This window comes from Perca fluviatilis, chromosome 20 (assembly GCF_010015445.1).
Source record: "Perca fluviatilis chromosome 20, GENO_Pfluv_1.0, whole genome shotgun sequence".
Classification (NCBI taxonomy): domain Eukaryota; kingdom Metazoa; phylum Chordata; class Actinopteri; order Perciformes; family Percidae; genus Perca; species Perca fluviatilis.
This window is the reverse complement of record NC_053131.1, coordinates 17,092,610-17,106,879: the sequence shown is the minus strand read 5'-3', so window position 1 is coordinate 17,106,879 and position 14,270 is coordinate 17,092,610. Positions and strand designations below refer to the sequence as shown.

Genomic DNA, 14,270 nt, shown 5'->3' with positions numbered 1-14,270 from the left:
TACCAGCCAAAAAACTCTGATTCCCCCCCTCCTGCCTCCGCCATCTCCCTCTTGCTCTCTCCATTTTTAACAGCCCCCTTCGTTATTTTCTCCATCCATCAAAGGCGGCAGTAATTATTAATGAGAGCCTCCCTGTTCTCTCTGCATTATGCATGAGAGCCTTGCCTCTGAAAGCAGAGGGTAATGGGGGGTGGACAGAAGGGGAGGGGCTACGGATCACACACACACATAGCCTCTCAGGGTCAGTGACCTACGCCCACAAAGCCAAAAATATTAATTAATATACCCCCCCTAAATAACAAAATTTAAAAGTAGCCTCTTCAACACAAAAGCCAAAATCAGACAAAATGGAAGGGTGGTGGGGGGATTAGCTGCTCTCTCCAACAGACATTCATGCACAAACCTGCGTACACAAATGTCCATGCATACACTTTTGGGCTTGCTGTGATTAAACCTGCTGAGATTTCTTGCAACTGTAAAATATCTCTTCCAGTGTTTTCCCTTGCACACAAAAAAAAGAAAAGAAAAAAGGCACCGCTCAGTTTGTCCCTGCTGGCTGTTGAGGATAGAAGCCTGCCATTTCTCCCATTGCCAACTTCACCTTCACTCCTTCCTTCTGCAAATTGTGCTCATTCAGCCTTTTGTCTTTGGCTCTTGCCTTATCCCTCCCACATTCATTTCCCTCCACCTTCCATTGCCTTTTCTTTGTAACCACAAGTACATATATCTTGTGTGCATACGTGTGGTAGAGGGATAGTGAAAGAAGGGCTGGGGATGCACAAAGCACAGCCAGGCTTGTGATTTTAAGTTGCAGGCTAAAAAAAGGAGAAACAGCAAGAAGGTACATTAATCAGATTAAAAGGGAAGCTGGAGAAGAACTGGTAAGGAGGGAGGTGAAGATGAAGAAACAGAGGTAGAAATTACAGGCCGGCATACGAGTGAGAGCACTGTACCAAGGCATGCAACGCCCCTCTATAGAACCAGTGGCCTGACCCCGGCTTATTCTCCCTTAGCGTCTTTTTACACGACGATCCTTCATCCATTAACCACTGTAATAGCTGAGATTAGCCTCACCTCTTGACCTCTTTATGTACCGTTGCAGCTTTCCATATGTCTCTTTCAGCTCCCTCTCTGTATCTCAGGAGCATTCAAATGGATGTCAAACAAAAAGAAAGATTGCAAATGATGCAAAAACCCCAACCATTTAATCACGGAGACGAAAGAATAAACATTTCACCAGTCAAGCTATATTGTCAGTGTCCGCCATTGTTCAAAATGTTTTTGCATAATTGCCAATTTTTTGCATCCTTCTGAGCGTGGAGGAAAAACATTCAAAGTGAATTCGGAATTATCGCATTTGGCAGTGCTTACCAATTAGACTGCAGCAGAGTGAACACTAATGAACAATCTGATGTGGTTTGTTTTTTTCTTCTTAATTTACCTCTTTATGCCTACCATACCTGCATTTCCCTACACTGTCACACAATGTAATACTTATTCACCCTCTTCAGGTTGAGAGAGAGAACCCTGACACTGCCCTGCGCCCAAGCTGGAAAATCAGTGAGGATATTTGGTGTTTTTCACACTGATGGAGTCTGACCAACAATCGTTAGTCCTACTATTTTGTCATAAAAGTACATCACAAAATAAAAAAGAAGTATAATGAGTTATAGGGCATTATACTTATTTTTATTTTATACATCCCTGTGTGTGTGTGTGTGTGTGTGTGTGTGTGTGTGTGTGTGTGTGTGTGTGTGTGTGTGTGTGTGTGTATGTGAGAGAGAGACAGAGAGAGATAGTACTCAGGGTTGTGCCGTGCCCCGCGGTCCCGTTACGACTGTGTGCGTGCCAGCAGAGCCCTCTCCTCCTCTCCACTCTCAGCTGCTATTTTTGCCCTGTTATTATGTAAGCCGCTCCTGACGCGAGAGAAACAGAGGCAGAGTACGGAGTTGGGATGGTGAGAGCATCCCCAGTGGACACACATGTACACTCGCCTGCACACACACACACACACACACACACACACACACACACACACACACACACACACCATCTATACTAAGGGGAGTAAATATGTGACATATGCAAACATACAGAGCAAAACAGAAAGCAGTGTGCTGCTGGCTGTCAGATTGCGACACTAACCTACAGAGGCAACCTTTGACCAACAGCAGAACTGTGTGTGCCTTGGCAATAGTATCGTGTGTGTGTGTGTGTGCGTGTGTGTGTGTGTGTGTGTGTGTGTGTGTGTATTTAAGGTGCACATGCACATCATGTAGATTACTGCAGTAACTATCTATAATCTGTAACTATATATGCATTTCAAAAATCTGTTATATAGCTCTTCTTAGCTTCCATTTTATTCTCACTACTGGAGCAGTACTCTCTAACATGATCACTTCACGGTTCTGGGCATGTTGTCAGAGCACTGTGACTCTGGCCCTTACGCGGTTTATTTTTAAATCTAACAAGTAGAGCTTTTTCTACTGTTGTACTCAAATCAGTCCAGATGAGATCACAAGTTGAATTTCCTGCATTTAAATCTGTGATATTGTATGTTAAAGTTTGGCCATGACAAAAAAAGATATAGTGTTCAGGTCAGCAGTTTCAGCAAATTCTGCAAATATATGGCGAACATTTCTATAATAACCTTCTGTCACTCCCACAACTAACACACAGTTTTGGGATCAATTTGTATCCATCTATCATTTAACAATTTAAAAATTAAGTAAACTGAAATGTTATGACTATTATCCATTTCCCTGTAGGCAATGCATTTGTAAGACAGTACAGTTTTTTTAAATGTCGCACATCTTATTTCAGAGCAAAAAATCTTTTAATTACAGTTACACATATGATTTTGTGTGATGTCGACTCAATTTTCCAACACTCAAATGACAATTTTGACAGCCTGAAATTAACACTGAAAATGTGTAGGCTCTGTGTGTATTTCTGAGTTTGTGTTATTTGGTGTTAGTCATTATTAAGCAAAACACTGATGCTGAGGTCTCTGTCTCTGATCAACAATTACAGCTCAGGGTGGGATCTGATGTTTTCTTGTTTTTTTAAGTTGTAACATCTTTCTTTTTGTTGTGCTCTTTCTTCCTTATCACTACCCCCACTGTTTTCGTTTTTCACCGTTTTACTTTCTTATCTGGGAGAGTATTTTTTTCCATGCAAGGTGAACAAGTGCACAAAAAATGCAGGAATTTTGTCTAACAAAACTAAACAGTCTTATAGAAATATACTTAGGTTATAAAACGTATAACATAATCAAACGGAAACACATAACTCAACCCCCACAGCATGCACAATCACACACACGTGCCGCAATCTCCATAAATTAGGACTGTCAGTGTGTGTGAGGGTGTAATAACTGACACGTGCTAATGAGAACGCATTTCTCAGCCAACCAGTGGACAGGGAAGGGGTTGGGTTAGAAGTGTGGGGGTGGCAGAGGTCACAGGTCAGGGGTCAGGGGTCAAGGCCACCTCCTGTGGGGTTTGGCTTTAGATGGCTGGGGCATCCCCAAATTGAGGGATGTGGTGACACAAGGGGGACATGGGGGTACCCCAACAGGGAATTGGCGTGTGTCACAGCCAGCTGGGGTGAACATATTATATAAGGGAATATTCATGCTCATTTTAATTGTCAGAAAGTAACTGCCACTAGCGTGACTCGGCAGATGGAAGACAGCTTGATTTATGTCTATTTTGTGACCTGACCATATCCATGCTGGTGTATATGTGATAAGCTATTTTTTTTAGCTAAAGACAGGCTATAAACCCTATGCAGAAACTACACAACGCAGCTTACAAAAAAATTTAAAAAACATAAAAAGCTCAAATGGATAAAACTGGGCACCATCACTGTTTTTTTAATTTGGCTTGCTTATTTAAAAGACCTGTAATATATCTCTTTTCTGCCGTGTGACTCCACCGTCTACCTACAAGGGTGAGCGTGCATGTACGTGCAGGCGTTATCAAATGAGGACAGCCGCCACGGCCATCTTAGCTGTGCATTTGTGTTTTTGTGTCTATCGCTGTTCACTGACGCAGCATCAACAGCCCACACCATAAATACTGCATGGCCTCAAAAAATAGAGAGAATGGAGGGAACGAGGCAAGAGGAAGGAAAGGAGAGGAAAAGAGATGAGGAGGAAACAAAGAGGAGGGGAAAAGCCTCGGTTGTTAAGAAGAAGGGTGGCGGAGGACGGGGGGCGGGAAGGGGGGGAAGGGGGCAAAGGAAGAGATGGGAGAATGGGGAAGGGGGGCATGAGGAGCTGGGAGGAGAGAGTTAAAAGTGGAGTGAGTGGATGCAAGTCTGTTTGTGTGATGAGCGGATGGCCTTGGGGAGCGGTCGACTCACTGCGCTGCTCTGCGGATGTGCTGACGGGCTCCAGGCCGTTTGCTCGCCCCTCCGCTCTGCTTGCTGCAAAGAGGACAGGGGTGGGGGTGGGGGGTGCAGGTGAGATGGGTGAGGGGGAGAGGAGACTGGAAAACTGGGAGAGAATGTGGAAAATGGATGGGGGAAGAAACTGAAAAGTGGAGGAGAAAAGAGGCATAAGAAATCACAGGGAGAGGAGGAAGGGAGGTGACCTTATGTTTGAATAGGTTAAGGAGCAAAAAAGGGTGGTAGGGCAACCATGGGAGTAGCAGTAGAGTAAAGGAAAGGGAGGAGGTGACAGGTTGACAGGGTAAAGAAGTGGCCAGATAAGATGCGTCTATCCTCCACTGGGAGCTGAGGGTACGAGGGATACAGGGAGCGAAATGGGGCCTATGTTCTGTAACAAGGAAGTATCCAATACACCAACTGACATGCCATTGGTGCAGCTGTGTGCACCCTCGGCATGCACGTGTGTGTATGTGTGTGTGTGTGTGTGTGTGTGTGTGTTCTGCCTATTCGCATGTACGCACAAATGGAGTAAAAGCTGTCTACGAGTGGGCATAATGACCACTTGTGCATAATGTGAAGTGAACAGTATGGTCCTGTATGGAAATGTGTGCACAATTGATCTGCAGTGTGTGAAAGAACAGCAAGATGTGTTTGCATCTCACTAGTGATCATTCTAAATACATCAAATCATGTTTTCAACCCCCCACGATAAAACAGAGCTGCTATTGCCCTCTGACATTCAGATGTCACTTTGACTGTTGAGAGTTTACTCATGCTCGAGTGTTTCCACGCACACAAGTGTTCCTTCGCACAAGTGTGAAGGTATGTTGCTGAAGAGTTGCAGACATAAGAAACTTAGAATATAAGAGCAAGTTAAATGGGGGGGTGGGTGGGGGGGTCTTTATGCAACATCCCAGGGAAGCCAGCAGATTGAGACTAGTGTTGCTGAATATGGAAAGAGGGCATACAGCAAAGGCTGCTGGGAGTTTCTGATTGGCTGCTAATGTTGCTATCCAGGCTACGATTGGTGGAGCTGGCGCAGCCCGACATCACGTTGTCGGGACTAAACCCTTTTGAACTGAGGCAAAGCAGAAAGGCACAGATCTCAACACACAACACACACACACACACACACACACACACACACACACACACACACACACACACACACACACACACACACACGCATTAAAAGGAAGTATTGCATGCAACTGAATATGCATGTGAACAGTGTGTATATAAACCGGGCTAGGCTCTGTGTTGATCGTGTCAGGAGAAAACAGAATTCATAATGTTCCTGGGCTCGTCTCCATATATGATGATCTCTAGTGAATATGTGCAGTTGAAAGTGAAAAGAGCGAACTTCTTTAATTTCTCCATTCTCTTTTAAGCCCGGCTCTAAGGTGGACAGAATAAATTGGAGCTTAAGCATGCGTGAAGGCACAGCCAGCGGGCCCCTTTCCACCACTCCACGCCACATTTGTCAAATCAGAGGAATTTCTGGTACACGTGAACACAGAATCAGAGAAGAGAGAAGCGGGATGGATTCGCATTTAAGTCACGCACAAGAAGTAACACTCCCATAAAAGAAAGTGTATTTGAGTTTGTGTTATTTCGGAATATGTCGCCTGGTCTCAACTGTAACAAAAAAAGAGAAACTAGCAGAGTTCATAGTCAATAAGCTGCATGCTATTAATAAAACATGAGATGAGACAAGGCAGTGAGTCAGGGGAAATGCATCACTACTCTTCTGGCCTCACTGCCTTCGGCCCGTGGCGTGTCGGCTCGACTCTGCCTGGGTCAGTAGTAAGACGTGTCTCTGCCCTTGGCTACAGTGAACAGGAGAATCTCCTCAGATCGGGATGATGTGGTTCTTGGATGAACCTTAATAGTTACTTGCGCCCCTGCCTCTTATCTTGTCAAGAATGTGAAGAACCTATGAAAACATAGAGCTGATCTGTCAGCTTTTTGTGCACAAACGTGTATTTAGGTCACACGGTGTATGAGAAAACAACCATGACAGATGCAAAAGAGATGACAGAACTGATGTGGGCAACGTCACTGAGTGTGTGAGTGAGCAAGCCTAAGGCTGAAGGTTGGGCCTATGAATCTTTGATCCATCTCTTCTCCAACTTGTCATGCTCCTCCCTACATTCAATGAGTGAGCAGAGTACACACACACACAGTACACACACACACACACACACACACACACACACACACACACACACACACACACACACACACACACACACACACACACACACACACACACACACACATTAATGTTCTTACATCACCTCCTTCAGTGAGCAGAGAAAACAAGAGACTCGAAGAGATGAAGAGATGGGTTATGGGGGATGGGGTTCTTGTCGCTGCTGGTGGGGAGGGGGGACTGAAGAGAGACGAATGTCATTAAAGAGGAGAGGTGAGGAGACCAGGATCCTATGAAGATAAACATATTCGGCACGCTGTACAGAGTGTGTAGAGAAGGAATATGGAACCCAACCTCAGCCAAAAAGTAATTGCTAATAACTCCGTTGAATCATTTTGGGTAAATGTTACACCATCACAGCAAAGCCTCACCAGTTTCCCTTGATTAACAACTTTAGAATTGCTGTCAATGGATTAAAACCTGCCAATTAAACGCACTATGCACAATAAAATTTAAAATTTAAAATCATCAACATTACTCAAACCAGAAAAGACCAAATATAGCATAATCATTGCATCAGTCAGAAGCCCTTATGTGAAGTAAATGACAAAAGGCTGGTTTTACATTGGCTTAAGTACATGCCATGCACATGTTCCAACACAGAGGGCTATTCTGCAGTTAGGGCTTGGAACATGCACCACACTGGTTTGCTCTCCATGGATGGCTGGATCTCCGACACATTAACACTGTCTGGCATTGACTTGCACCCAAGAGACCTCCCCCCATCCAACGTCTGGGCATCATCCTTCTGCTCTAATACACCCTGTGACCCTCGGGACGGTTCTTATTTGTGGGCGACTTTTGGGTTTGTGTGTACGTGTGCATGTTGCTACCTTGTGTAGGATTGTGGCTTTCCCAAAAGCGCTTCAACAGTTCCTCAAGGCTGACGTCTTTCGGGGAGAAGACCACCCTCACCACCTCGGTGTGACCGGTCAGACCTAAAGAAGAATCACAAACTTGCATTATTCAAAATTAGGGGTCTACAATTAATCGCAATTTTATCGAAATTGCAATGTGGACTAGTGCAATATCCAAATCGCAGGCGGGAGCGCAAAATATGTGTCAAACCATTCTGAATTAAGTATTGTGGTGCTGCAGAGACATCCCAGCCTACAAATTGTATCCTACAGAGTAAAGAAAAAAAATGTTTGTTTGGTACACTGCATCACACTTTTTTATGATTTTTATTTTATTTTAATATTTTTCAATGAAAATAAGAATGATACAGAAATAATCATTCCCTCCAACATCGTGAAACATATCAGTCAAAATAATAAAAGTTTTTTTTCCCCTCATATCATGCAGCCCTATTAAAAATCAAGTTGTATGACATTTACGCTCATTGCTCCCCCGTCCTCCTCATTCTACTCTTTCCCCCTAAATGCTGCAAAATGTTGGACACAACCATTGAGTAACACCCAAGTCATTTCTTCTCAAACTGGAAAAATTGCCCGTTGAAAATTGCTAAGGACAGATTATGTATAGCATTGTGTGTTCGGTGTAGGTGTCACTGACTGCATGTGCCACGGGTAGAAGACATTCAGGATAAATCCACACTTATGGCACAATGATAGAGAAAGAGAGTGATAAAGAGAGGTGCAGATAGAGCTAGAGAAGGTATACAGTAAAGTTTAAGGTTTACGGTGAAAGTTGCCAAAAGCACACAGACACTGGCTCTTGTCTGTAGCTGCCAGGACCCCAAAGCTTCAACAAGCTGCCTGCAGGCATTCTCAAACTGGTGGAGGCTTTAGGTCTCACATGCAGGTGCATGTGCACACAGACACACAGACAGACACACACACACACACACACACACACACACACACACACACACACACACACACACACACACACACACACACACACACACACACACACACACACACACACACACACACACACACACACACACCTCTCAATGCAAACATATACCTTTGCTGGATGTAAATACAGAGGTGTTAGCTTAGTATTGTATCAATAATAGCCATTAACGTCTCTCAAGGACACATGCAAACGCACACACGCACACATGCACACACGCATCAAGTGCATTGCAGACAATAGGAGACAATGGCTGCCAAATTCATGCATCTGGCCTGAGACCCACTTACTGTCTCTGAATGACACTTGGCATGCCAAAAGCATCATTTCATGCCAAATGAACATGGAAGACTTCACCTGTTTAAACAGTTGTAAATTTAAGAACGGACACACCTTTCACTGGATAATAGCAGTCTGTCATTAGTCTCTGACAACGAATAGTCAGTGTTTGCTGGAGCCCTTCACCTTGTTTTAATTATAAAATGCCAAAATACAGTATAATAAGGACATGTTATCAACATGTGTGTGCCTTCTTTACTATGTACAGTACAGGCCAAAAGTTTGGACACACCTTCTCATTCAATGCGTTTCCTTTTATTTTCATGACTTTTTACATTATAGATTCTCACTGAAGGCATCAAAACTATGAATGAACATATATGGAATAATGTACTTAACAAAAAAGTGTGAAATAACTGAAAACATGTCTTATATTTTAGATTCTTCAAAGTAGCCACCCTTTGCTTTTTTATTAATAAGGGAAAAAATTCCACTAATTAACCCTGACAAGGCACACCTGTGAAGTGAAAACCATTTCAGGTGACTAACTCGAAGCTCATTGAGAGAACACCAAGGGTTTGCAGCGCTATCAAAAAAAGCAAAGGGGTGGCTACTTTGAGGAATCTAAAATATAAGACATGTTTTCAGTTATTTCACACTTTTTTGTTAAGTACATAATTCCACATGTGTTCATTCATAGTTTTGATGCCTTCAGTGAGAATCTACAATGTAAATAGTCATGAAAATAAAGAAACGCATTGAATGAGAAGGTGTGTCCAAACTTTTGGCCTGTACTGTACATAATGTCACAAACGGGCTCAAAGAATCTGCCAAGAAGGGAGTCCATACGTATTTGAAAACAAATGGAATGTATTAAAACTAAGGTCAACACAAATAAGCAATACAGAGTCAAAGTCAGAGACTTCAGCCATGAAGGCAATGCATGGATGTGTGGCACGTGTGCTCTAGAGGTGTTGAATGTGAACAAAAGAGGAGGCTGCAGGGTGGACATCAGCTGTAGGAAGTGAGAGGCAAGATGAAGGGCATGTGCCAGTTTATAGTCAAAGGCCCAGGTGAGCTGTCAACCAATTTTCTACTGGAGGTTGGCTGGGACAGCCTTCACAATACACTAACTCTCACCATATGCATTTTTTTTCTGTGGTTACAGCGAGCAGTGAGTTAGGTTGTAGCCTAGCAGTCATGGTGCAGGAAAGTCAACAATAATGGTAGAAAACAGAAGCAGTACAAAAAAGGAAAATGATGCATAACTAGCTGTCAAGACCTGTTAGAAAAACAACATGAATATGCACCATGATTTTCCATACTTGTCCCATCTGAAGGGGGTAAAAGGCTGAGAAGTGATGCCACTAAAGCTGCTAGAGATTTAATGTTTTGCTGAAGGACACTTCAGCAGGGTGAACAGCCTTCTAGGTGAGAATGGCGTCCCAAATCACCAGGACATCCTGTTGCCCTTTTTTGTTCAATTGTCCTCTGCTGTTGGATACAGCAAAACTTGACTACATGAAGAGAATGTCCTCAGCAAAAAAAAAAAAAAAAAACAGCATTGGCCGCTTGTTCTAACATTTAAAAATACCTATGTTGAAGTTTTCCTTACAAGCCTCCTCTTGTGGTTGTGAGAGTACTCACTGTCTTCTCTAAGTCAGAAAGAAAGAAGTAGCATGGTGTTGTTATACCGTCTGTTGGGTCAACAAAACAGGTGACATTGACAAAGAAGTTCACGCCTAGTCCCGTGCCAACAGGCAACACTGGTTTAATTTAACTATGACCACAATATTTCCCTAACCTCAACCAATAGTTTCAGTTGCCTAAACCTTGGCAGCGCTTTGGCAGAGATGAATCCTTTTTGGAGGGATCATCGTAAGGGTTGTTTTGGAAGACGCTGACAACCTCAGCAAACTATTTGGTCACTTAGGTAAGAAGATAGTTGGATTTTACCCCATGCAACACTGTAGAGCTAAAGCACAAAAGGTTCCAGCATCAACTCTTGATTATGTATTGTAAACACACTGCAAAATGGACTGTACTGTGAATTAGTCGAAATAAAATATGCTGATTGGTAATAACATCTCATTCTATCCATCTGTCAGCTGTCTGCGTGGCCTGTCCTCACAAGACAAATTTGACACACCTCAACCTCTCCCATTTCTGTCTGTCAGACCAGCCACCTATCTATCTGCCTGTCCTTCCATCCTTCCTTGGCTCTGCTGACAGTTCCATCAGCCCCTTCTTTCTGTCCATCTGTCCGTCCATCCAGCTGTCTGTCCTGCCCTGGCTGTGTTGACAGCTCCTTGGTCTCATGCCGTCGCAGTGTTCTGCTCCGTCATGGCCACTGGAGCGACGCCTGCACTCTCTCAGCCGATGGACAAGCAACCATTCTCTCTCACACTTTTTTTTCCTCAAATTTTCTTTTCCCTCAAAAGTTTATTTTACCCGTTTTCTGACTTGCTGCAGCACTCTTTTTTTCTGTCATCTGTCTCCATCCTCCTCCCATAGCTGACCATCCTGTTGCTGGGAAGCTGACAGAATGAGAGACTTGGAGAGGCAGAAAGATAACGTACAATCCCTTGAAGGGTTCTGCTCAGAAAGTCTGCCAGCCAAGCCCAAAGTGTCTTTCCCCTCCTCTCCATGTCCCCCATGCTGCGCCTGTACCTAGACACTATCCCTGCCTCTAATGATGTGCCCTCGGAAATGAAGGAGCCCCAAACTAACAGCTCACGACTCCTAAAACGCAACAGAGGCACACAGAATAACAGAGAGCTAGACATCTTCATTTGAATTATATATCAACTCCCTACATGAATCTACACACAAAAGGAGGAAAACGGAAAGAAACAAATCCGTACGTAGACAGGTAGCCAAACATTTTCAAGGGCTTTGATATCGAATACACAGAACTCAAGTTTGTATCTCCAACATCATGTTCGCCAAATCACAGTCTCATGAAAAGAAGCCCGTTTATGGCGCTTCATACAGACTAACCTCTGTTGGCAAAAAACGCCGCAGTACAGCACAGTACAGAGCCCAATCCTTACAAGTAGGTCATGGGGGGGTGGGGATGGGGGGTGCAGCCCATCTGGAGCAGTGCATTCTGAGTAGTTGACTGCAGATGAAGGGAAGGCGGCGAGAGGATGAGTGCGCTGTACTTTCAACACCCTTTCCGATTCTGTATCTTTTTCTTTTCCCTCTTCATTTCTTGGTCTCTTGAACCCCGACTGATTTCACAGAGAAATGTCCTGCCAACCCACTCCACCTTTTCCCAGGGAGAGAGCACGCTCAGGTAACAAAATCAAAGTGTTGAGGGAATGCATATGGGAAAATGTGCAAATGCACATGAGGTGTCGAGTGTATTACCTGAGCAGACCTCGTGGTAAGTGGGGTTGGGTGTAAAGCCACCGGCGTAGCCCACCTGTGTGGAGAAGACTCCTGGAAGCCGCCAGAAAAGTCTCTCAGGTCCCCAGAAACAGCCTAAACCTGGCCATAAAGACAGCATGCAAGCAAACACACACACACACACACACACACACACACACACACACACACACACACACACACACACACACACACACACACACACACACACACACACACACACACAGTATTAGTGCTTCTGTGCTACCATACCATCCACACATTTTATCAAAATGTGTCAATAACCACACATAACAAATGGTAACAGAGGATTCAATATTGGGTTCATTTTGATTACAAGAATGTGTGATTGTGCGGTCTCACCAAACATGATGGTCTCCATGCCTTCTGGAAAAGGCTCAACAGTGGGATTCCCATTGACTGCATGCTTGTCTGTAAAACGAAACAGTGTGCAAGTGTGAAATCAAATCATAACAGCGCTTCAACAGCACAAATTACAGTATGTGTGTAAGGAGGCCCATTAGCGGCCTCAACTAGGCCTTATAGGTCTGCACTTCATTATAGGCTAACCCAGGCCAGCAGATTAGAGCCGGAGGCTTCTGTGCTGGAAGACATTTAAGAGATTACATGGCTTTGCCCACCAGTCTATCCCTCCTGTCCTCTCCTCAATACCTCACAATTAAACACTATAACACAGTTATTTCCTGATTTCTCTCTTACTCAACTATGTATGTGTATTAAAGTGCTTGGCTTGGCACCATTGGGTATTCACAAAGTGAATCAATGGCGACACTTCCACGGCACGCGCCTGTATAACCTCACGAGCAGGGGAGGACCTCGCAACTAGACCCAATGCTGTCCTAATCTTCGCCATGTTAAAAATACCCGATAAGTAAAACAAACTGGAGTGCTGAGAGGTGGCAGGGGGGTGGCACTTTACTGCCAACTGTGCTGCATGGAATTAGAGCGCTAAAAAGGAAGTGTGTGTGTGTGTGTGTGTGTGTGTGTGTGTGTGTGTGTGTGTGTGTGTGTGTGTGTGTAGTCCACAGATGTGTGAGGAGGATTAGGGTTTAAGAAGACTGAGGTGATTTAGCGTGCAAATCTCCACTAAGCAAGGCTGGTTTGTACTGCAACCACTAATATTAGTCTACAGATAAACAGGCTACACCAAGAGCTTAGGCACATACCAATAATGGACACTTGCTCTAAGTTCAATGTGCGATTGCTCTCTGGCCGCTCAGAAATGTGATGTGTGACATTGACCTGAATACAATCAATCTCTAATCTGATAGAGCCATAACAGTTCATTTCCTAGATAGGCCCGGGATCATCTCCAACTGTGACATCAGGCCAAACACCAGTTACCTGCAGTTTATTGCAGAATGTAAAGCCAGCTTGTACAGAGGCATTGAAAAGAAACGGTGCCGTGTCTGGGCCTTAAAGATTAGCACGTGTTTTGAAGAAGACAAAAAGCACCACAGCACATGATCTGATAACACCTGTCTTGTTGAGCCACCTTAAGGGCACTTTTTGATATTAGACAAAGTTGTTTGGTTTTTCTGTGCAGTAACAGATTGCAGAAGCATAAAAGACTCCTAAAATGTCACAGAGGCCTGGGCTGCCTTCAGGCAGTCCCTTCCTGTCCTCCTGTTGTGCAACTGTTCTGTATTTTAGCAGCAGGTTGTTTGGCACTGCCAGGTCATGTTCACGGGCGCAGTCGACTGCAATCAAAGTATATCTGTGTCAGCGTACTGGCTAAATATTCTCAGTCCACAGGGGTGACTTAAGGTGGTAGGCGGACAGAGGAAATCTTCATCCTTCTTCTGTGAATTTGTTTAGTCTCCATCCTCTGCTCACTCTCACGCTCTTGCATATTCTGGTCACAGAGATAAAAAGTATTGAAGTTGCCAAATGACAGAGAGAGAAAATGTGAGAGTGAGAGAGAGACAAGTGTGCGATAGAGGAGGAGGAGTGGGAGGAGAGATTGCCTGCCAAAACAATACAAGGAGTAAATAGCCAGTGAGAAGCAACAGATAAGGGTAACAGAGAGGCAGTGAAGAATTATTTTGGCTTTCAGACCACCAAGCCTTTGGGCGCTATATGAAAAGACCAAGCACTTCATCCAAGAGAGAACACAGAGAAAACAAACAAGCAAACAAATAAAAAAAGA

At 44.0% G+C, this 14,270-nt stretch overlaps 1 protein-coding gene across 7 annotated transcripts in view; it reads right to left on the bottom strand.

Annotated features, from left to right (window-relative positions):
* The window catches only part of si:ch1073-358c10.1 (peptide methionine sulfoxide reductase MsrA 1), a 38,401-nt gene that overhangs the window by 18,034 nt on the left and 6,097 nt on the right, over positions 1–14,270 (bottom strand). For 6 of the 7 annotated variants that reach the window (XR_005637363.1, XR_005637364.1, XM_039785997.1 and 3 more), the window contains exons 2-4: positions 12,464–12,532; positions 12,083–12,202; positions 7,444–7,548 (exon numbers count right to left, since the gene is read on the bottom strand). Coding sequence is in view for 5 of the 7 variants with exons in the window: in XM_039785997.1 (XP_039641931.1) it covers positions 7,444–7,548; positions 12,083–12,202; positions 12,464–12,532 (294 nt within the window). In the remaining 2 variants the exon portion in view is untranslated. The remainder of the gene's footprint in view (positions 1–7,443; positions 7,549–12,082; positions 12,203–12,463; positions 12,533–14,270) is intronic. The other variant, XM_039785996.1, reaches the window with a different exon arrangement.